This window comes from Falco naumanni, chromosome 7 (genome assembly GCF_017639655.2).
Source record: "Falco naumanni isolate bFalNau1 chromosome 7, bFalNau1.pat, whole genome shotgun sequence".
Classification (NCBI taxonomy): Eukaryota; Metazoa; Chordata; class Aves; order Falconiformes; family Falconidae; genus Falco; species Falco naumanni.
In genome coordinates, this window is record NC_054060.1 from 52,306,020 (window position 1) to 52,330,717 (window position 24,698).

Here is a 24,698-nt window from a genome sequence, read left to right on the forward strand (position 1 = left end):
TTGTGTACCTTTTTCATCTTAAGACACTGGTGGACTTCCTTCACAGTTGTTAACACTTCTGAATACATGCAGAGAAACTCCATATGCTTTGTCGTGACTTACCTGCTTTTCAAAGAAACTGTCTTGAGATTTTTGTGAAAGTTGTAATCTACTTTTTTTTTTTTAAAGTATGTATGTTAATTGATCTTGTGCTTGCTTTTCTGTTATTGGTTAATTTGGCTCTTTCTATTGGTTTTACACACACAGAATAACTTTCTTCCAAATAAAACCCCAAGCCTTTCTGGAGTTTTCCAGGCCAAGATTCTGTTTGCCAAGTTTCATTCCAGTTCTTTTTGCACAGTTAGAAGTTCCTCAATTTTGTGGTTACAGAAATGCTGACAAACACAGTTGTATGTAATGGTGTGTATTAGTTACGAGCATTCAATTCATTTTTTCCTTTTAAGGTCATTCTTTCATTAAGTTAGTTTCACACACTGCTGTTTATGATATCAACACTTTCTCCCTTCCTTCCTTCCTTCCTTCTCCCTCTTAAATGACACTCATTTCCCAAGGACAGTGTCTGTACTGCAGTTCATTGTCAGATTCGTAGTTTATCAAGAGAAGCTATTCAATGGGTTTTTTAACGGTTCTATTTAATGCTGTCATGCATGCTGCTTTTATTTTATTTCCACCGAGACACTGATCTTCTCTCAGTTTTAATGGCCACTGTCTGTTGCCAAGCTAACTTTTTGAATAGCCTGTGTTAAGCTTATGTTACCACTACAGCAGTTGACTTTTTTAAAAAAGAATGAAACAACTTCTTTGTTTAGAAAAGGGGAGAAAGGAGGAGAGGAAAATGCTTGTTTCAGGTATAGACGACTTCTGCAGATTGAGTGCAGTGAGACTACTTCTTCCCTCACCCCACTAGCTGCCAGTATAAATGGATTTATTTACATTAGCCGTGCTACTCTTGGATTGAAAGCCTTCCATTGTTTGGCTGAGCTGGTATTTAGTTAACACTTGAGTGCTGCCTGCGCGCAGCGTATTCAACTGCGGAAATGACCATATTGCACATAACTGTCCATTCTCTCCCTCCTCAGCCTCCCTCCAGCACCAGCATGTGTGTTTGGATTGTAAAGTTCCGTCTGTGGACTAAATATTTCTCTTAATCATACAAGATGACTTTTTTTTTTTAACAACAACAACAACCAAAACCCACCAACTACTCAGAAAGGCATGTGTGTCTCTCTATATTGCTTCCCGAGCTGGTAGGCAACATCAGCATTCCACAGCTGACTGGACAAGCCAAATTTGGAAGCAGACTAAATCCCAGAGTAGTCTGAGTCTGGTTTCATAAAGATAATGCCTCGGGCAGAAGGGGCAACCATCTTATTCAGAGGTGCCCTTTTGGGCTTGTCTTCAGATTTCTCGCTAGCTGTCATGGTCTGTGTCTTCAAGAAGAGAGTATTGCTTTAGGCTGATGCATCAGTAAACTTTTTAGTAACTGCAAGAAGGTGTTGCCTCTGGCATTCCTTTGCTGGAGCATGCAATAAGGAGCAGGCAGAAGTGGCAGTTCTAACATGAGCAACATATTCGAGCATGTCTACACTGCCCCACATAATCCTGTGTGAAAAAATCCAGAAGTAGCACTGCCTGAAGGTACAGAGCAGCACCATGGTACAACTGGGGAAGTGGAGATAATAATTTGGACACTGAACATGCTTAAAAACTGCTTTCCCCTTATATACGCATGGCAAATAGCTATTTTAGCATTTCTTTCCCTATCAGCCAGACTTAGCCCACTGCCTTTTTTATTAATGTGAGGTTTGGGGGTTTTGTTTGGTTGGTTTTGTTTGGTCTTTTTCTTTCTCTTTTGAGCCAAATGTCCAAGGAACTGCAGCACAGACTGTATTTCCACTACACATGTGGCTGAATTGTGTGGAGCGAGGGTATGAGGTAGGCAAAGCTGTGGATCTTTTTAGGGGTCTTAACTATGCAGTTCCTTAATTCTAGTCATCTTATGTGTGTATATGATCATATTTTCTGAAGTTGTAGCCTTTTTTACTCATTTAATTTCTGAAGTATTCTTTTATAGGGCTTTGTTACACTAAAATCATTGAAGCACAGTATGGAATTCAACTCCAAAAGGTGTTATCTTTGATAGCTTTGACTGCTGTAGCTTAATGAAAACATCTGTAAGCAGAATGGAAGCTAGTTTGATGTTACACTACTATTACTATAAAATATAATCTCAAAATATTTCAGGCAGGGCATAATAACAGTAACCATGGAAACTTTGCCCGAAGATTTGAAAGGATGGGGCATCTGGTAGGCTCACTTGCTTGTAGACAGGAGAGAATTCTGAGTTGTTGTTTAGATTGAGGAGGAGAACTGGTAATGAGGAGAGGGGCTTAGTTTTGGTGCACCAGTGGCTGCACCTTAACGTTATGCCTGGCTGGTACATGTATGTTACGGTGTTCTTATCCATGGTGGAGAACTTGTGTGTATTTTTATAGAAAATTTGACCTTTCTTAGCCAAAAAATTCTGAGTTTATTACTTCTGCCTGATTTTGGGGTTGAGGTTTTGGTTGGGTTTTGTTTTTTGGGGTTGTTTTTTTATTAATTTGTGTGATTGGGGGGGGGGGCAGAGTGGTGGTGTTTTGCTGTAGTTTTTTGGGTTTTTTGATGTGTTTTTTTTTTTTTAATGAAGTGGAAACTTCCATAGAAAAAATTCTTGGCTTACACAGATCTATTGGATGGGGAGAAGAGGGGGGAGAAGTTGTGTATTTTGGGGGTTTTGGGGGGTTTGTTTGGGTTATTTTTGTGCCTGCCTGAGTATTTTGAGATGGCTAAGTGTTCAAGATCAATGAAGTAGAAACTAGAGGTGGTGAGGAGTATCGTAAATCCTTGTCTCTAAGGCTAGTTTCTAGTATTACATTTTCTTTCATTTTCATTAAAAACCATAAATGCTATTAAGAAGCTCAGTGGCTTTGCTTAGGAGGAGGAGAACTCACATGTTGGCAGTACTCTTTCTGCTGATACAGGCATTCCGAAGTTTTGGTGCCCAGCTTGAAGCTCTTACTAGTTACTTTGGAAGTGTAACTTCTGATTCCTTTGTGGCACCCTGGCTTTAACTGTTCAGTTCACAAAATGCATGTGTGTGAGAGCAGTGTATTTCTAGTGCATTCATTGTATGGACTCTTCTATTTTGCCTTTTTTTTTTTTTTTTTTTTCCCAGAACTCTGGCTTAGGAACAGTAGGGTTTTTTAACTTTACAGTATCTCATGCAATGATGCATGTTTCAACCTGCATGGAATGTGGCTTCCCATCCATGTGGAGTGACTCATTTTTCACAAATGTTGGGACAGAGGGCTACATCAGGCAGTGTAATGCATTAAAATCTGTGAAGAAACTTCCTTCTAGAATCTGCAAATTCTGTGCTGGCATGCCTTTTCTGGTCCAGAAAGCACATAGAAACAGCTCTTAACAAGATTTGATGGGGCTTGCTCAAAACCTGTTAACAAAACGTTGAGCTCTGGTACTGCTTAAGGAGGTTTTGGTGATCACTGAACAGAAAAGGGATAAAATGTTTTCCTTCGTTGTCTCCCGTTTCATGCACACAGTCATTTCAAGTACAGGGATTGAATTAAATCTTCGAAAAAAACAGAAAGCCCATACAATGCAAATTGAATTTCAGGTATGCTTTGATGATCTTCAGGTTCCTGGATGGAGCAAATTCCATATTCTGTTATTGTTTTAGAGAGAGCCTGGAAAGTTGAGACCCTTTGGTTTTGTCTTATGAATGTCAATATGAACCGATGCAGATACTCCAGCTCTGATCATACGGCCTTATATGGGACAAAGAAACCAGCTAATTCAACCATGTGAGAGTTTTAGGTAATAGTGTCATGTGGTAGCATAATTGCCTTTCCTACTTGGCATTATTTTTGGATGAAGCAAGTCTGAGGTTAGCCAAGTGACTTATTTTAGCGTTTCTTGCAATGACTTGTTAGTAAAATGGCCTTTTAAGACAACTGGAACTGATTGTAGAGTTCAGACATCCTCTGATGCCTTGTAGAAATGTAAATAGAAGCAGAAATGAGATAATGGTCAGAGTATCTACAATCAGAGAAAATGCCATCCCATGCCAGAGCAGGAAAGAAAGGAGAAAAAAAAAAAGGTTGGGCTACTTGGATTCAGGCAGCAGCTGAACAAAAAGAGCTGACTACTGGTAGGGTCAATCTCAAATGCAGATATGGCAGAACTACAAGAATAGCCTTTTTAAGGCTAAGGCTACTCTGTGAGACTTTGCTGCTGTGCAGGAAATGTATTTGTTATTAACAAATTTACTCACAGTCTTTAACTTTCCTGTTCTGAAGACTTTAAAGTCTTAGTATTTTGGTAGTTTGTCATTCAGATTTTGGATCAATTTTGCTCAGGAATTGATGCTTTGAAGCAGAAACTACATAGGATTATAGGTTAGTGGGCTCGTTTGTTTGAAATGACTCAGTAAAGTTAGAGTTCTGTCTTTAAGTAGTTCAGTTCATATGCGTGACCCAGCTCACTTGTTTCTTCTCTTTTCCCAGTTCACTGCTCCGCTATGGTGGAAACCTCTCCCTTCAGAGTGCCATGAGTGTCCGGTTCAACAGCAATGGAACCCAGCTGCTGGCACTGCGTCGGCGCCTTCCCCCTGTCCTCTACGACATCCACTGCCGGCTGCCTGTCTTCCAGTTTGACAACCAAGGGTACTTCAACTCATGTACTATGAAGAGCTGCTGTTTTGCAGGTGATCGTGATCAGGTAATAAGCAAGCAACGGCTGTCCCATGTCTCCAGTTTCCATGAATGTTTGAAAACACCTCTGTAATAAGGATATATATATTTTTTCTGATTCAGGAGCTAAAACAGGACGCAGGACGCATGTAGGCTTACCTCAGAACTGTTTTGCAAGGCTCTGAAAAAAGAAAAACATTGCAAAGCACGTGATACATTTTACCTCTTATTTGATACGTTCTAATACTTGGAATATAATAGTCACAAGAAAAATATTTGCAGAGGCTTTTTAGGCCCCATTAATATGATTTGAGAACCATGAGTAGACAGTATTATCTAGATATTATAAGGAGGCATATTCCTTGCATTTCAGTATTGCTCCTGATGTTACAGTAGAGGCAATCACACAAAACTTAAATATTGTGGATTTACGGAGTGGTTGATTCTTCAAATTATAATGTTTCTCCTTTAATACTATACTACTGGATTAGAGTATAGGTCTTTATAGTTCAGTGTGCTGTACGTTGTGATGGCAGGTGGTTAGGAATAGTTTGTTACTGCACCGAGGCAGGACTCTGTCCATGATTCTAGAGCTGGATATTGTCTTTGCACAGCTGTGTTTAATAAGCACTAATAATGTTTAAGGACAAAAAAATGTATTTGAAAGCCATGATAGTATAGAACTAAGATCTGAAAATTTCTTTGCTGTCGTCAAGAAAATTCCTGTGGTCAGAATTTGGTAATTAATTCTCCTGCTGCTGCTGCAGGAGGCAGAGTTGAGCTTCTTTCAGATTGCAAGTAGGAAATACATTTACATCACTGAACTTGAGCAGTGTTTCTGAGTTTTACATAGTTTTTGGCAGGAGGAATATAAAAATGCAATAATTAAACCATCCTGAAAAAAATAGTGGTTTACTATAAGAAATGGCCAAACACATGTATTGTTTAAGAAGAAAACTGCTGGTGATTTGTGGTCTATTATTTAGTCAGCTTAAAGATGACGCTTTTTCTCCTCTGGAAGTCAGAGTGGACTGTGTACACTCTGACACAGATTTTAGCTTCTCATCTGTTACTGAAGATCTTGAAAAAGCCTTAATGTCTGTTGTTTCTGGGCCATTTTCTTATAGATGTGGTGTTATTTTAATGGGAATAATTTGGCTGTTCTGTATCAGGTTGAGGCAGCACTTCAGAAGCCTGCATTTTTAAAAAACTTGATATTCTTTTGGCTTAATGGACTTTCTGTTCAGATAAGTCGCAGGACATAATGCTACTAACCAGTTGGAAATCAGATGAAGTTTAATGTGGAATATTAGAGGTGTGGATTTTAACATTTAGATACCTGCTTATACCCATCCTCCAACTGGAAGGAAAAAAGATAATGAAGTCACAGAAAATGCCAACATGTAGTCCAACTGTATAGGTCTGAAACTGCTCAGTAACGCTCAAATTCAGCTGACTAAGATTGTCAATGCTATGGATAGCCCTTAGGGAGAATCCAATTCCAGGTGTAACTAGAAAAGGTTAGAGTTGGAACCTACTGTTAAGATACACAAGATGAATGAAAAAGTATGTAATGTTCATGCAACTAGTTCTATATGTTCTGCATAGAACATGTTCTATACAACTAGTATGGGTTTGCTTTTTGGTGAGTTTTGTGAGTATGAAATAATGTATACAAGACTCCCCTCAGCAAATCAGAATCCACCAAAAAAAGAAGTAAATCTGTTTCCAATTTAATCTGGTTCCAACCCCCTCTCCCATTTAATATTGCTTCCCTTGTCTTAATAAAGAACGTCTTTCATTCGGGATCCATGCAAAGTCAGCTTCATAGAATTTCTTGCTTTTATTTCCTTGTAGGATCAAAACTTTGTGTGGGCTAAGGCTCGTTTGAAGGGATCTAAGGATAAGAAAGTTGTGCTCAAATTGTGAGCGGCCCTTGTGGTAGGAAGACTTCTTCAGAAATTATCTCTCATTGCACCTCTGATTTTCTCTGGCTTTGAATTTTGTTTTCATCTTTATTGTACTGATAACTCAATCTTTTTTTTTTTTTTTTTTCCTCTTTTAACCTGTCTTAAATAGTTAGGTTTTAATACTTCATACAGAGCCTGGTAATTTTAAAATGTGACTTTCCTGTGTTCACAAATTATGTTGTCTTCACAGGTAGTTAATCTGATAAAGTTGCATTTCCATTTTATATTTTAATCCTAGCAAGAAAGGGATATCCTTAACTCATCAGCACTTAGAATGCGGTTGCACTGGGAAAAAGATGAACTGCTGAAAGGGGGAGGCCTTTCTTATCCAGCAGATGTGATGCAAGACCTTTCATGATCAGCTTCCTAACCTGGCCGAAGCATTTACTTTTTTTTCTGGGTTAATGACTTATACTGACACTCAGAGAGCTCTAGGCCGGTGTTTGAATGCAATATAAGGAAGGGATCAGAGGGTAGGTGAGAGACGGAGAGAGGCCTTTTCAGTGCTGTGAGAGCCAGCTCCTCACACAACGAGTCTTTGCTAATCTTTCTATGAAGTTTGTACATGGAAAATGGTTTACTTGCAGGAAGTTTTCCTGTAAATCATGACCACCAGGGTTTAAAACCCACAGCTGTTAGTATCTCAGTACTTGCCTTTGGAAGTTGGCTGTTACACAGTGGTGAAAATCTAGGTAAATAACACAGTCCCATATGGAGCTGTTGGATTGTAGTATGGCAGTCTGAGCTGCAAGCACACAACTTATGAGTTCCTTTAGAGATCACCTTATATTTTAAGAAATTAAATACTTAAATTTCCATGATAATCAGATGTGTTGGTCTTACTTTGACAAGGTGTGTGTGTTAAATTAATACAATTTCTTTGCACATATAAAACAGGCTACTAGTAGGGGAACAGTGACTGATTTGTCTGTTGACAGCAGTTAGGCTCTCTATACTAATCTTTTCTCAGTATTGCCTTTTTAGACTCCACAGATTGTGACAGGTACTCAACAGGACTTGTGTCCAGAACTCCTGACTTGTCATACCAGAGGGGAACCTGCTACCAGCAGGTGTGCAGTGATCTGTGTACCAGCTCGGTTTTTTGGAGCATCTCCGATGCAAGTACATTGAAACCACTTAACAAAGAATGAAATACCATTAATGCTTTAAGGAACGAAACTCAGAAGGATTCAGCTGTTAACCCCAATGATATTTTTTTTTCAAGTTTAAAAGAACACATTCTGAATTGCTATGATGGTTTTGAGTTGTTGCAGGTATTTTTATGGGTGTGTGAGTTGTAGCATGAGCTAGGTGAGGGGATCTTGGAAGATTAACAACTTTGTTACTTTCTGTGTCTTTGCACACTGTTGTTTTCCTCCAAAAGCATTATTGCCCTAGTGAATCTGATTTGAAAATCAGCCAGCAGTATATGCAAGCATTTTTCCTAGAAATGCCACAGTCAGACTTTTCTTGTTTCTTACAGCTACCAGAGCTTGAGAGGCAATGTTTTACTTGCATCCATTTATAATTGCCTTCTTGCTCCTCTCAGAATGCTGTTTTTGTCCATGTCATGAGTGTAATGACCTCATTTGCATGACACCAATTTTTCTTTTCTTTCTAGGAGAGCTCTGATGTTGCTAGATAAATGCATTTAAAATCGTATGCCATTTGTGTTATCTGGGAGCTTGCTTGAGTCATACAGCTGTGGAAGGGAGGAAGAGTAGAGTAGGCTAGATGGATCAAGCATGATACTCAGCTGCCCACTCCCTCTGTTGGCTATAGAGATTTATGTAAGTGTATAATTTATCCATCCTTCTGGTATGGACATCCAGGCCCAGAATTTTAAAGGCAGTTTTTTTATGCACCTAACTCCCACTGACTTTACCCTAGTGCACGCAAGTGTTTGTGTACATACAAATCATAGAATGTGTGAGAATCTGAAGTTGTGTCAGGGTACTGGGGGAGTTTTCATTCTTCTTGTCAGCATTAGAATTTGGGAAATGTTGTTCATATACTCAGGATTTTAGTTGCTAGACTGGTGTGGAAAGTATCTTCTTGGATCTGAGGATACAGGAAGTATTGAAGGGCTTCAGGTACCCAAATGCTTTTTTAAGTGTAGGAGCCTCAGAGGCCATGGTGATGGGCAGCAGCAAAAAAAGACCCACAAAACACACAACCAAACACAAAACCCCCTCCAAACTAAAATAGATCAAAAGCTTTTCTTGCTCAGGAATTGTTGTCTGTGTCACAATGATGAATGCTATCAGCTCATTCCTTTTTTTCACTGTGCAGATAATGTGAGGCTCTATAATGCTTGTAGCTGTAAAATAACTGCTTATTGCCTGCTTTAAAAAAGGTGGGGGTGGAGAGAAATAACTTGTACCCTGTGAATCAAACAAAAAGTGTCTTTACTCTGGCATGCCCTCAGACATTACATCACCACTCAGCCTTTTCTGTTGACATTACACTGGTATAGGAGAGTTTCAGGAATGCACTGCTCACGGTACTGCAGACTGCTCCAACTCCCTATAAAGTTACAGCCTTCATTATGTTGAAGTCTGTGTGCCTAATAGCCCTGGTTAGGGACAACCTAGTTTTTAGGACAGAATTATTGCATGAATGTAACCCTTCCAAGAAGAGGATTAGCTGTATAGGTGCCAGGGGTCTTATATGGTTGTGCATTGCCTTTGTAAAGAAATAAAACTTTTCTTCTGTGTTCTTTGTGTCATCTAACTTAAAAGCCATTTATCTCAGGACATAGTATTTCTCAATGTCTAGCTTTAAAAATGAAAAAGAAGAAAGGGAATTATTTTTCTAAAGAACATATTGTGAGTTTCCAGTGCACAGAAGACTTTTTAATGAATAGTAGCTTATTGCAGTCAGTATTTCTTAATATAGGAGAAGCACCCAGTGTCCAAATATGTTGCTGTGTTTGGATAAAAAGAAAATCAATGTCTTACTCTGTCTTAAATTGGCTTCTTCCAAGAATTGCTTGATGAGGTTGTTTGCTGTTTTGTTGGGGTTTTTTAGCTTTATCTAAATGGCAGTTTTAAATCCCAGCTATATGCATAACATTACATATATATAAAATACATACATGAGTAATTTATCTGGCTATGAAATTATTTATTCATATCTTCCCTGTTGCTTTTGTAATTGATGTGGGAGGATCATACTGAAAATGTCTCTTCAGAATCAAGGTCTTGACAGAAGGGGTTGGGAGTTTTCGTCAAGCTTTTTACTCTGATCTCTTCTTTCCCGATTCCCTGGGGCATCCTGCCAGCCCTGTTTCCTGTCTCCTTTCTCTTCTTCATTCCTGTAAGCCGTTGGGGGGGATGTTTTTAGACCTCTGGACAGTAATGCATCAGCCCAAAGTGACCCACACTGAAGCTAAATTCTGGTGGAGTGAAACCCTAATTCAGGAGACTTTGAGGTTTGCAGGTTTTGTGTTCCTCATAGTGCACCACCGGAGATCTGCAGTTTGGTAGGATCCCTCGTGCAACGATGGGAGAGGGAAGGGAGAGTGAGCAGGAATGCACTGCTAAACATGACACGCGATGGGCGATGCACTGACAGTGTTTCTTGTTGAACTGTTAAAACTAGGCTTTGTCTAGATGCTGAAAAAGCGACCATGAATTCCAAACCATTTTGACCAATAGAATATTTGATTTAATGTGTATTTGAAGAAGTAAAGTAATAGATGACTGAAGAAAACAAAAGAGTGCAATTGGGGTACATGCAGCTTCAGCCATGTACAGGAGAGTCCCCTTCATATGCTCAGATAAATTGTTGCTTTCTTTGGAATGTAATAAGAATATTTTCCCTGCCATAGAAATCCTCAATCAGGGTTTCTAAGTTGCTTTTGTTCATGAATAAAATTAGTGTTATGGCCTTTCTGCATGGCAAAGAGGCAGCTGTAAAAATGTTGATGGATTGTTCCCGATGATGCTTCTGTAAGCATTTAAAACTGCCGCACACAGAGTTGGCTGCTTGTAAGATTAGGGATTTAGGGAGTGGGAATACAGATTTTTGGCTTTGAATTTTATGTCCTAGAAGCAACTTGTGTTCCTCCAGTCTGCTGTGTCACAGATTTTCTTTTTCCAGTTCATGAGACAGGCATGCTTCTTACCAAGGAGCAAAGTTTCTGTTGTAGATACGTCCAAAGGCTTTTTACTTGATTTTCGGGCCGAGATGGAAAACTTCTAAACTCTTTTTTGTGCCAATTTCAACCTTCCTGAAAAACGGTCTCAAACAGTACAGGTTGCAAGCTGCTTCCCTGGCTAGTATGAAAAAAGACAGCTGTTCTCAAAACAATTTTTTGTTTTCTTAACACCACAATACTGTTAGCCCTAGTGGTAGATTACTCTTTAAATTTATTAAAACATTGTACAAAAGGTATGATTTGTGCCCCAGAGCTTATTACAAAGCAGAAGATAAAAAATGTATAGATATCTGTTCTTGTAGGTAAATTATTTTCTTAACTGCAAGTTTTCCAAAACACATTTCAGAAACAGCTTCCTCAGTTATGTCTCTTCTTTAGGTTTTCTCATTGAGAGACAGCCTCAAGAGGTTTGTAGCCTGCCCAAGTGACTGCTCTTTACCTCTTTTGGACCCTACACCCTGGTAACTGCCTTGGGGAGAGGAACTTAGATGGTAACAGTGAGAGCTTCTAAAAGAAGCAGCCGCCACTCCGACTGGGATTGCAGTCTGAGGTACAAACAAGGCAGTATGCCACTGAGAGGGGAGGTCCTGTTCTTTACTTGGGTTGTACTGGCACCCACCTGACCCCTGCAGAAGCTGGTTGAAATACATAAATGAGAAGAAATACATTGAATGACTGATTGCAGTTTGTATGGCATTTTACTGTTCTAGCTAATGAACCAGACCACTGTTGTGTCATGAGCGCTGATGTTGGCACAAGGGGTGTAGGTGGGAACATAGCTAGGGAGAAGGTCAGCAGATAATCATTAGAGCAGCTTTCCAAGGTGTACTCAGTGGGAACCCTATACTAAAAGCCTAGATTCATCAACATAAATGTAACAGCCTGACAGAAAGATCAGGAATTGCAGAGAGATAGAAATACTTGACCAATTGACAGTTGTTTAAGGAAAGGAAAGGAGTGCTCTGCTCTGTGGGAGATCCTAGGTTTTTTTCTTTTATACCTCTGGTATTTCCAATCTGAAACAAGCTGTATTATCTTGCTGATTCCTCGTTCGTTTGCTTCTTGTTGCTTTTTGAATAGGAAAAAGACTTTTCCTCCTTCATTGATGTGGCCTTACCTGGTTTCCCTTCTGGTCAGCGGGTACTGTAACAATAGAAAGATGATCTGAAAACAAATCTGTGGGTTTTCTACCTGCAGGAAATGCAGGCTAACAATAAATTCTGATCAAATGGTAAATTAATTATCAATAATTTCTTAAAAATAGAGAAGATGGAAGGGGAGGTCTCACCATAGAATGGTTTGGGTTGGAAGGGACCTTAAAGATCATCTAGTTCCAGTCCCCCTGCCATGGGCAGGTACGCCCTCCACTAGACCAGGCTGCTCAAAGCTCCTTCCGGCCTGGCCTTCAACACTTCCAGGGATGGGGCATCCACAGCTTCTCTGGGCAATCAGTTCCAGTGCCTCACCACCCTCACAGTGAAAAATTTCTTCCTAATATTTAATCTAAATCTGCCCTTCTTCGGCTTAAAGCCATTCCCTCTTGTCCTACCACTACGTACCCTTGTAAAAAGTCCCTCTCCAGCTTTCTTGTATGCCCTCTTTAGGTACTGGAAGGCTGCTATGAGGTCTCCTCAGAGCCTTCTCTTCTCCAGGCTGAACAACCCCAACTCTCTCAGCCTGTCTTCATAGGAGAGGTGCTCCAGCCCTCTGATCATCTGCGTGGCCCTCCTCTGGACTTGCAGCAACAGGTCTGTGTCCTTTTTGTGTTGGGAGCCCCAGAACTGAACGCAGCACTGCAGGTGGGGTCTCACGAGAACCGAGTAGAGGGAAAGAATCACCTCCCTCGACCTGCTGGTCACGCTTCATTTGATGCAGCCCAGGGATACAGCTGGCTGGCTGGGCTGCAAGCGCACGTTGACAGGACATGTTGAGCTTCTTGTCCACCAACACCCCCAAGTCCCTGCCTTTGCCTTCTGTGGCTTGGGCAGTATGTCTGGAGCACATGCCAGTGAAGACCAAGGCAAAACCACTGCTGAGTAGCTCAGCCTTCTCCATATCCTGGGTAACCAGCTCTCCCATTTCCTTCCAGAGATGGCCCACATTTTCCCAGGTCTTCCTTTTATCACGGACATACCTAGAAAAGCTTTTCTTGTTGCCCTTGATGTCCCTGGACAGATTTAATTCTACCGGGGCTTTAGCTTTCCTAACCTGATCTGTGGCTGCTTGGACAGTTTCTCTGTATTCCTCCCTGGCTACCTGTCCTTGCTTCCACCCTCTGTAGGCAGCTTTTTTGTGTATGAGTTTGTCCAGCAGCTCCTTGTTCATCCATGCAGGCCTTGTGGCATTTTTGCCTGACTTCTCTTGGTTGGGACACATCGCTGCTGAGTTTGGAGGAGGTGATCCTTGAATAGCAACCAGCTTTCTTGGGCCCCTCATTTATCAGGAAGATGTGCAGTGCAGTCCCAGCATCACAAAAGGTCCAGAAGGAGGTATAAAAAAAACTCTGAGTGTGTTCTGTCAAAATTTGTAATTCAAACTATGTAATACAGTAAGACCTGTGTTCATGGTTGTGATACATATATAGATGCGTAAACAAGCACACATACAAATACATATGTGTATATGAGGTGAACCTCTCTTACTTTTTGCTTGTATTTATTTATAGCTTGCCTTCTTAGCCCGTTTGAAATAGTTCCATGAGAAGCAGGTTGTGGTGATATCATTGGGATTTTGTTGGGTTCAAGGATGAATTAGCATTTGGGTTTCCTGGTGTTTAGTAGGGTGATGTAATTTTGGTACTGCTTTGTATTCAGTGGCTACTTACAGGGTCTCGCACTCTCCTCTGTGTGGCTGCCTGTTTGTAAAAGAGTATTTCTAAGCAGTCCATAATTCTGGAACCGTCAGGTCCTCTATCAAATTTGAAATTGGCCTTTCTTTTTTTTAATTTGGAAAAAGATCTTGGAGACAGAGAGATGCCACAAGGATCAAAAGAGCATAAGCCCTGTTTCCTTAGGAAACCTTTCCTCCCTGAAAAAATACATTTTTAATGTTTTTTGTGTAAATTGAATCCTCCAGAGTTCTGATTGCTATGAATTTCAGTCTCTTTTTGACAAACGAGCGAAAGTCAATGTGTTTCAGACTTCAGTGATGCTTCATGTAGAAACGTGGTTTCCTCGGTGCATGTCCCACCATGGAGGTGTGCAAGGCAGCTCTTCTCGTATGCTCAAGAGGAGTTAAGACTTCAGCCTAGCAGCTTGTCACCTATACAGATTATCTGTTGTCACAGAGAAAAAAAGCAAAAGCCTACACCCTGCCCATGAGTTATATTGTATTACAGGCAACATATGGAGGAACTGTACCTCCTGCCTGTTAAAGGAGCTGTGCAAAGCACCAGCAGAACTGTTTCAGATTTGGATGCCTCTATGCTGCTTCCCTAGTGTGTGGATTTTGCGTTACTTTAAGAAGCTAAGGGACAGCTTGCTAAAAGCCTGAGGAAAATTCTGACTACTCTGATCTTTTCTGCCCCGGGTTTCATTGGCCCCTCTGAGGAAAGGACAGACATGTTCAAGTGCGTGGGAACTGAGATTTAAGAAGTTTAGTCTCTGTCAGAGCTGACTGGTTAGTAAAGCTGTAAGCAGCAGCATGGAATTTGAGTCTAACAAGCATTTTCCTGTTAGTAACTTAGCAGCAATCACTTATCAAATGTTTATCATCTCTGTTCCATTACTCATGACCTCATTCATCTATTTATATGATGATGGTGCTTTTTGGTTTGTGCTTTTAAGGCAAATTCTCCTACATTCTTTCCCTTCTTCCCTACGTTAGTAGGGCCATTCAAAAGACTTGCTGATAATTTTGGAAAAGTGATCCATGTCTGCTGGTCTCTCATCCAGGGTCAAAAGCTTTAAAATGTCGCTGATATAGGTCATAAGTAAGAGGAAATTTTATGGAAGCAGGAAATGTGCATGTTGGAAACTGTAAAATAAGATTTGATTTAGATACAGTTTTATTGAAATACTCTAGTAGCACCTGAGGAAATAGAGTTTGTGGGATTTTGAAAGCTTTCAAACTGGCAGTGGTAAGAATAAAAATAAATTCCCCAGAGTGGTAGTACTCTGCAAAATGCAATGCTAATGCTACTGTTACAAGACTAAAGCAGCAGCAGATTAGATCTCCCATTTATTTATATCAACTGCTGTAATTTCCTTGGGGAGAGAGAAAATGAGAAGAGTTACAGTGGAATGAGTGGGGAGCCCTAGTCCGAAGTAATTCTGCCAGATTCCTGATGATAGTTCATTTTATGCGTACTTGAAGCTCAGACTGAACTTGTGTTTTCTCCAGCTGCAGACTCTAACCACGCCTGAGAGTTTTCTTCCTTCTAAGGCAAACTTCTGAATCAGCAGCTTGTAGTCGTCTGGAAGCCTTTTCCTGTCATTGTTGCTAACAGCTAGACATAGAAGCTGATTCTTCCCTTCTAAAAAAACTCTGATATTAATTATTAGCAACTGTTCTTCTGTCTAATCTCATGTTCATGTGAATATTGTGAATGTTAATTTCTGAAGTCCTGGTCAGATACAGCAGCAAAAATACAGACAATGAGACAGGTGGTTTTAATATTGGTCTCTCCTGCCAGACATCTGAGCATCTGAGCTGCTCACACGGTGTCTGCTCCGATTCAGAATTCAGCACTGCACTGGTTCCTGAGGTTATGTTCTCCTTGGAGTTTGTCTTTTGGTGGGGGGAGGAGGGAGAGTGCATTTACTTTAGCCATTTACTTGTCTCTGTGAATGTGCATGGTTTTGCCTCTTACTGGCTTGCCTCTGTGATTCGATTATCTGGGCTTTTGTTCTTAGAATAAGTAGAAGGTAGTCTGCCAGGAATTACGTTTTACACATCTCCTCAGGACCAAAAATCCTTGGCCACAATTGAAGTGGAGCCTAAGCATATGCAGCATGATGTTCTTTCATCTACCCCACCCCAACCCCTTCTTTTTCTTTTCTTTCTGTTCCTTTCTTTTAATCTACTCCTTTCCCTCATGATTTCAGTCGTATTAACTAGGGCTTGGTACACTTTATTTCTTTGAATTTTCTGGTAGTAGGGACTGACTTTTGCGTTTTTTCAATCCTTATTCTGTAACTTTCAACTACTGTGTAAAACTATTGGCTTGTTACACTAGTAATGAATACATCAAAGAAAAATTTTCACAGATCATCTTGTAAATGTCCTAGTAATGTCAGTCCAGCTGTGCTCTCCAGAGGCCTTGGGTTCCCATTGTCTTGTGCTGAGAGTACTAACTGGAATTTAGTTTCTTTTTCAAATGTCATGGAAGAGACATGTTTCTGGCTTTTAGCAGCTTGTGCATCTGCTCTTGAAGCTTCAGCTGGCACATCTTTCTTGCAATAGCTGCAGTCATAAAGTTGTGCTTCTGGCAATCTCTTGGTTTCTGTCTGAAAAGCCACATTCTATTTCTCAGACCCCTGTCACCTGGTCTTACAGAAAAGGACAAAGGGAATGCATTTGGGGCTTCAATTCTATATTGTGAGAACAGCAGGAAAACATGTACCTCGGAGGTATCCTAACAGGGAAAAAGAGTAGAAAACTGTGCTACAGTGGTGGCAGTGGAGTGGCAGAAATACCAAGTAGTTGGATATTTTGTGGAATATAATCTATTTCTGATAATTATTGGCAGAGCTAGCCATTGAAATGAAATATAAATTTATATTAAAAGCTTGTAACTCACAGCCCATTGCTTACAGCATCAAACTTGTGTGATGACTTTATCAATTGTTTTTGGCAGTTACTGTTGGCTGTCTCAATTGCAAGATTAAACCCATAAGTACTTCTTCAGAACAGCTCAGATTGTGAGCTGAGTTTTGTTCTGTGACTAGACATAAATTGCAGTGTAGATGCTTTACTCATTCCTACTTGTTTTCTCTTAATTCACTCCAGACTACTTTGGCCAAGTGTATTTGATTGGTGCAAATGACGTTAGGCTACAAGACTATAATGAAGCATAGGACTTCATGGTGCTTTTAAGTAGGTAGGAACTATCTTAACTGGAGATAATTGGGTTGAATATCAGTGCCATTGGAGATATTCAAGAGCTGTCTGGACATGGTCCTGGGCAGTCAGCTCTAGGTGACCCTGCTTGAGCAGGGTGGTTGGACCAGATAACCTCTGGAGGTCCCTCCCAACCTCAGCTGTTCTCTGATTCTGTGAACTACTTTAAGATACTTAGCCAATTTCTTTCTTTAAATTCCCCAAATTGTGACCATCTGAATTCATGCAAGTGTATGTGCTGAACTGTAGTTTATGCCCCTGTGTATGTGGCCTAAGCTTGTTTTCCCATTGGAGTTTCCCTGAAGCGGTGATGCAGTGTAAAGGTTTCAGGTGGGCATTTTCCTGACACTGCCCATCTCTCCCCACATCCCACCTTCCCATCCCCAACCCCCAAAACAGCCCCAATCCACCAAGATGATTATTTCCCTTTTTACTTTGGTAATCTTTGAGAAAATAGAATCAGAAGAGAGCTCTGGAGGTCATCTGACTTAAGCAGCTTCTCAGAGCAGAACATCTTCAAAGTCAGATCAGGTTGCTCAGGGAATTATTTGTCCAGGTAAATTTTGGATCTGCAAGGGCAGAGATTCCACTGCTTTTCTGGGGACAAGTTGTAGCGTTTGTTACGCTCCTCCTAAACATGCTGTTCCTTTGTGTTCAGCTGCAATTTCCCTTGCTGTGACTTGTGACTGTTGCTTCCTGAGTGTCCACTGCATGCCTCTGAGAAGAGTCTGTCCCCAGCTGCTCTGTATTCCTTCAAACAGACTCTTGAGGTCCACTCTGTGTCTTCATTTTCTCTTCTGGCTAAATAAGCCCAGTTCCTTCAGCTTTTCCTCACAGGTCATGTGCCTTCAGCCCCAGCAGCCCTCCTGCACTGTCCAGTTCATTAGTGTTGCTCTTGTATTGGGGCACCCAAATCGAACATAATACTCCAGGTATGGCCTCAAAAGTATGGTCAGGTAAGGGTAATAATCACTTACTTGACCTCCTGGTTCCACTGTTGATAGTGCAGTCAAATTACTTTTAGTCCCCATCACTGCAAGGGCACTCTAAATTTTGCTATCTCCAAACTGAAACAGAGTGTATTCAGATGGGTGGTCTTTGTAGGTAGTGTGTTCTTTTGTAGTGGACAGTGATGCACCAGATTTCCTAGACAGTTAGCCATTGAGCCTTACAGCATACACTGTGTTCCTCTGCAAATCAGTTTGGAAGCTGATTTGAAGAGTCTCACAAACACTTTATTCCCTGCACGTATGTAATGTGATTTTTCTGTTTTGTGCCTGGTGCAGGATATCTGAAATCTGTCACTTTGGGGCCTGTCATTGTTGGTAGGTTTGTTTAATTTAGGACGTGAAATGCTGAATGACTCTCATATTAAGTTGTTAGAATTCGTTTTATTATTTTTTTCAAAGGGTGTTAAGATCATAAATTCAAGATACGAGCTTTCTAGCTATTTTAGAAGTCTCCATTTTCCCCCACATGTCCTAGGCAAATCAATTGCTGCTTCAGCCACTCAATTTGGTAATAATTACTAAAAATGTGCAACATCTTTATAACTTTAAACAAGACTTTTTTTTTTTTTTTTCTTCCTGTGTAGCGTTTCCTCTGTAACAAAGCATTTTAGAGGTGCTTGCTTTCTGATCGCTGGGAGGTTGCCTATATGAGCCCTAATATGTGTAGTTTTGGCACAGTGGCTCAGCCTGCTGTGGGCTAACATTTATGAGCAGTCAAATGAAAGGAAAGCGCATATTTCTGGCACTGATCAGGTCAGTTTGGCAGAGGTAAGCTGCCTAAGTGCTTGAACATGTTGACTTGCAGACATAACTTTCTGGCTTGGAAAGTATGGGTTTATAAGTGATGCAGAACTAGTGTGCACAAGTTTTTAAAGGCACTTCTGTTTGATCAGTGCTTCGTATCTATCAGAAAATTAGCATAATTGCATTCATAACTGCTTACTGACATCCTACATCCTTAAAAATAAGAGAAAAAAGAATGCTTGGACTGTGATAGTAGGAGACCAGAGAAGGGATTTCAGTGGTTGGTTATTGCATTTTTGTGGCTGGAAACATCTGAACACTGCACTAACTTAATTAGCATTGCAAACGGAATATATGCACATTTATAGCTATTTTCTCAGTGTTAGTGTGTATTTTTATTTGCTTCTCAGTCCTGTGTTATTCCAGGACTTGTCTCCTCACTGCTTGATGTTACTTTGCCTGATGAGTTTATGTATCCCTGGAGGATGAATGACAGAAACCAGTTATATCTGAGCCAAACAAAACAGAATTTGTCTCCTATCAAAGGTTAGAAAAGGGACAGACTTGTTCCATTTCTTTTTCTCGCTTCCTTCTACCCTAATAACAACAAAATGAGAAACCCAGCTTCTTGACTGTACTGATTAAGCAGAAGCCTTAAGTCACTTGAGGGCTAGAGATTTATTTACACTGTCTACACCAGTATAACTAGAACTGGAATCTTCCCTTGGCTCTACTACATGTCATCTCATCTCTAATTTGAGGGAGAAATAAATGACAGGGAGTACAGTTTATTGGAGAAGAGATACTTGGAGGCACAGTTTGTGACCTCTGATAACTGAGAGGCATAAGCTTTTTACCATGTCACATGTCACCTGTTATTCTACTGCATGTTTGTAGTATATTAAGCTACTTCAAATTGCATATTGCCTAAACTTCTGTACAATAAAGAGATTGGTTATCTTTCATGCACTGTTGAAAAATGGCAGCTTTCCATCTCTCCAGAGTAACTATAACCAGGAAAAAAATGAACAGTGTGATAAATGTGGTGGTTTGTTGGTTGGTTGTCTTTTGTTGGTGGTTTTTTTTTTTTAAATCACTTGAGACTTGCTGATAGTGAATTTTTTGCTTTGGTTTTGTTCAGTTTTCAAGGTTTTCCTCAGTGACTGACTTTTGATGGTCTTAGTAGACTGGTTAAGCCAGACTTAATCTGTTGTGCCTTTTGTGTAATGGACATGCTAGCTCTTCTCTTAGGTATGTGTTTGATGGAGTTTGCTGTGGTAGTTCAAGAGATGAGAAGAAAAGATGAAAGACTTTGATGTTAAGAAAAGACCAGAGTTGCAGGCTGCAAGATATAAGAGCTTGATCTAGACACGCTTGTATTAAAGCCAACCAAAATCTATAACCTTATTTAGCAAAGAAAACATACGCTTTGGGCAGTAGGCATCAGGTACATGAAGCATGCTTTTAAATTTTGGTCTCATTATATTCATGCAACATTTTGGTGCAGATATCCCCATTTAAAGGTAAGTTGATCGCCAAGGTGTAAAGAATGATACAAATTATCTTTTTTCCCCTCATTTTTGGTTTGAAGAAACTAGATGAACAATAAAATAACATGACATAATTCAAGTGATACTTTCTGGTAAACTGCTTTTATTTTTATTCCTAACAGTACATCCTTTCGGGCTCTGATGACTTCAATTTGTATATGTGGAGGATTCCTCCAGATCCAGAAGCAGGTAAGTTTTGTTGTTTGGGATGGGACAGGTGTCTGACAAATACTAGTTGGGTTTGAAAAATGTGAAAAATTGCTTTTGTCACTCAGCCTCACAATCAGAGCAATTCTGATGAAGGCTGGATGGGGAAGAGTTTGCAAATACCTAATCCAGTCTCTGGTTAACAACGCCAATGCAATCTTATACTAATTGTATTTCTCTTCTCGTATTATGATCATTTAAATCTTCTAGATGAGCTTTTGAAGAGAAAAAGTTGTGGCTGGAGCAGGGTGTGTCTTTCCTCCCTCTTGTCTACCCACACTTGCTTCTAAGCAGATCTGAGTTCACTGAGGAACTTAGGATCATGTTACTAAGATATTTCATCTCACAAGAAGCTTGCAGCATAAACTGGTGCTGCATTCACAGACTGGTTGTTACAGCTCCAGTGCGCTGGCCTCTCTTCCCCTCTTTCTTTCCTTTTACACCAAAATCCTCCCACTGATTTCTAATGCAGAGCAGTTATGATCTGTTACTTTCTGGGTGGAGGACTGCTATCAGTGCTGGTGGAAATGACCACTTCTGACTCATTTCTGACCCTTTCCCATGCTGGGGCAGACATGCTAAGCAAATAGCACTAGCTCAACTCTGTGTGAAACTATAGGAGGGGGATGTTAAAGTAAAGCAGCAGTATGTGTGGGCTATAACAGTACTGCTGTGGATGCCACAGTTGGTCAGTGCCTAATTTGATACCATCTAGTATTTTGTAGTGTTTGGCAATACCGCGCTCTAAGCCATACAACATCAACATATCTCTTCTGTTGAAACAAATCGCTGTTCTCTTTTAGAAGGGTGTTGAATCTTGATTGAAAGACACAAGATTTTAGGAAATGTACTACCATTTCTATTTTTAATGGCTCCAGCAGTTTAGACTGTACATTACAACTGTATTGCATAGAATTGAGTGCTATCCTGTGGTCTCAGGTGCTCTAGCAACAGTGAGAGCAAATTACAAGCTGTGTTAGAGGTAAAATGAAAATATTTTGTTTCATTTTCAAAGGCTGTTAATCATAGCTCTGTAATCCACAGCTGAGAGGATAACTAGCCTCTAAAAAATTTGGTTAATGGCAGGGTTTTGAGGAAAATGTCATTCTAACTTTTTGATTGCTTATTTAACCAACATTTAGTGTTGCAGTCCAGAAGTCTTCTAAGATGGTCCTGCTAAGTATATCAGTACCTTGACCTCTATCTTTATGTAGGGTTTGCAGAGACTTCTCCCTGCTTTCCTTTTAATTTGTATGATTTTTTTTTTACATTTGACACTGCTTACTACTACTGTTGAAATTTCCTCTTAGTTAAAACAAAGGTTACACACGTTGAGATTGGTTATTTATCTGTAAGTTTTTGTATGGACTGCAGAGTTACATTCTATGCATGTTACTACACTTGTCATGACTCCACTTGTAAATTCTGGACTTGAGGGTTTGTGTTTATTTGGCTGTGATGTTCTTGAAAACTTGTTTTCCCAGGCAGCTGTAGTTGACAAACTTTTTATTTGGAACCTTTGCACAAGGAGCGATAGCTAAAATTACCACAAAACAATGTCATATGTGTTTTGGTCAGCTTTCTTGTTTCTGGGTCTTGTAACTTGAGGAAGGGTGTCAGTAAACTTGCAACATTGCAGTTACAAAATTATTTACTTAATGTCAATTGCCCTCAGTGGTTGCGTAATGAGCTCTGAAGATCCAGTGTGTATGTCTTAGTCTCTTGTAACTTGAGTAGTTCTCTTATGGAAACACTTCAGGAGAACTCACCAGCTTTGTTTTGTTAGACCTAAAGATACAGCTTCTGTGGCAAATAACTCACTAGGCATCCACAGCACGTATGATGGGCTTATTGAAGTTCTTCATTCAGCTTTTCTTGAAGGGTTGTGCCTGTTTTGAATGTGGTGAAATACCCTTTGTTAAATCTCATCCTATAATTCAGAACAATTGTTTAGCTAGGAAGGTTGCTGTGCTTCCTTCTTGGGAGAGTCTTGCTGTAAGGATGCAGAGACTTGGAAAGCTACTGCTTCTCATGTTCTAGCTTAAAATAGGAGTGTCTTTGGGTCTCCGACCTGAGGAGGTGGAATGTGGTCTTTCATTTGAAATATTGCACAAACTAGACAGGATGATGTAATGTCCTGTACCGTTGGATGGTATTTTAAATAAAAATATCTCTTCACTGTTTTCTACCTTCCAGTTGAATTTAGACATTGTGTTGCTATAAATATTTATGATACAACTCTCTTAAATTATATCAGCTATTGGCAAATACCAACTTTTCTGCAGGCATAGATTTTTAACAGAGCTGCATCCAACTCTTAAATAGATTATTTTGCTTAAGTACAGGTGCACAGTAAGTACTAGCTATCTAATGGTTAGCAGAAGTACTACACAAAAGATGAAGAAAAGTGGGAACACACCAGTCAGACAACTGCAAGTGTATTTCAGGTTGGAGGAATGTGGTTACCTGTGTTGGTATTTTGCCAGGAAAATGGAACAAATTCTGGGTTTTTTTTCAAATCTTAATTTAGAGGTGTCCTCCCAGTAGGTTGCATTGAATCATTGCCCTTTAGCTGGAAACTTTGCCAGCGGTTTTGTTTGGTCCAGTTATTAGACAGGATTTACTTTGGGGTGGGGAGTTCTGTGAAAAAAGGTATTTCCTAAGTTGCTTAGGAAGCTATTCTGTTGAAGAGTTTTATTGGCTGTCTCCTTCCACAACTTTAGATTATTCTGAACAGGCCAGAATTTCCTGTGCCACAAGGTCAGTTGCTTTCTTACCACCTTTTGTCCTTTCTTGACGATAGAATAGTTTGCGTGTTTTTCCACCTTCTCCTCCATCCAAGTACTACCAGCTTTCCACTGTGCTTCAGAAGTAATTGCTGATTGTTTGGTGAATTTGTTAGCCAGTTTTTCTCTTTAAAGTACATATCCCATTCTTTCTTAGAGGCAGAGTTTCTAGCAAAACTAATAGAGTAGTCTGGCAGAAGAAAAGCAGTCCTGAGTTTCTTTTACGTGTCGCCAAGGCAGGCTAGAAGTGAGAAGAGACACCAGCTCTACATAATCTGTCCAGCAAGACTGTTAACTTACAAGTACTTTAGGCAGTATTCAAACCTGACTCCTATAAACACGATCTCTTTCTTAGTGGTAAAGAATCCCTGTTCAAGACAGAACCTGACATGTCTTGTGGGGTAATAGAGGGCTTAGTAGACCAAATGTTTTGCAAAATAGAATTTACATTCCTCACCCACTACTCTGAATCATCTTTGCAACTCGGAGCTTGTTTCTTGCTTTTGAAATGTTGCTCAGAGAAGCTGTGTGAGGGATATGATATTTAGTTGTGACTGAGAAGACGGTTGGGGAACCTTCAGTTTACGTGAGCAGGCTGTCACCAGACTTCTGAAAGCTTCTTCACTAAATCAGAACAGCAAACTACATTTCAAAACCCCTTTTTAATTCTGTCTTTGTAACTGTGAGCAAGAAAGGGCCTGTCATTGTGGTCCAGTTACTAAATTAAATTGCACCAATTTTCAGCAGAATTGGTGCAATTTTTCTTCCCTTTTTTTCTCCTTGTTGGTCCCTGTAAGTGCGGACACCTCTTTAGGCTTGAAGAATTTAGCAATAGATCTTTTCACAACATTTGAACAGGGTTATCTCATTTGAGACAGCTTGTGGTTTAAGTTCTCAAAGTTCCAGGCTGATAAGTAAAGATGAATAATAGATGATTAAGTGTTTCTTAATGTCTTTAGCTATTTCTGAGATTTTTTATATAAGGGGAAACATGCATATATATACAGATATATATATACACACACCAGTTGGGTTGGGGTGGGGAGAAGCCATCTGGCCCAATGGGGAGCATGGTCTGGAAGGTTTGTATTTTTTTAAAAAAATATTTTTCTGAATTGTGGTCTTAGGATCTAAACTGTTTAAGACTGTAGTTTGTCTCTTCCTTCAGGTCAGTGTTGACCGTGGTGTGCTATGGAACAATTATTTTGATTATCACAGCAAGTGAGTGATGGAGCAGTGTAGAAGAGATTCTTTGTATTTAGTGGAATTTAGTGGACTGGTTTCCACGTCATGTAGATTGTAATACCAGAAACCTGTGGATATGTCCTAGCTAGATGGCATCTATCAGAAAACAAGGAAGTGTTGGGTGCTTTGTAGTGCTGTAGCCAAGATTCAGCATCCATGAGTGTTTCTCTCACCAGCCTCTTAACCTGTTTAATTTCTAATTTAGCAATAGAA

The 24,698-nt window shown here is 40.0% G+C and overlaps 1 protein-coding gene across 4 annotated transcripts in view; it reads left to right on the plus strand.

Annotated features, from left to right (window-relative positions):
• The window catches only part of DCAF5 (DDB1 and CUL4 associated factor 5), a 77,392-nt gene that overhangs the window by 35,101 nt on the left and 17,593 nt on the right, over nucleotides 1–24,698 (plus strand). For all 4 annotated transcript variants that reach the window (XM_040602266.1, XM_040602268.1, XM_040602269.1 and 1 more), the window contains exons 6-7: nucleotides 4,566–4,779; nucleotides 20,370–20,436. In XM_040602266.1, the coding sequence (XP_040458200.1) occupies nucleotides 4,566–4,779; nucleotides 20,370–20,436 (281 nt within the window). The remainder of the gene's footprint in view (nucleotides 1–4,565; nucleotides 4,780–20,369; nucleotides 20,437–24,698) is intronic.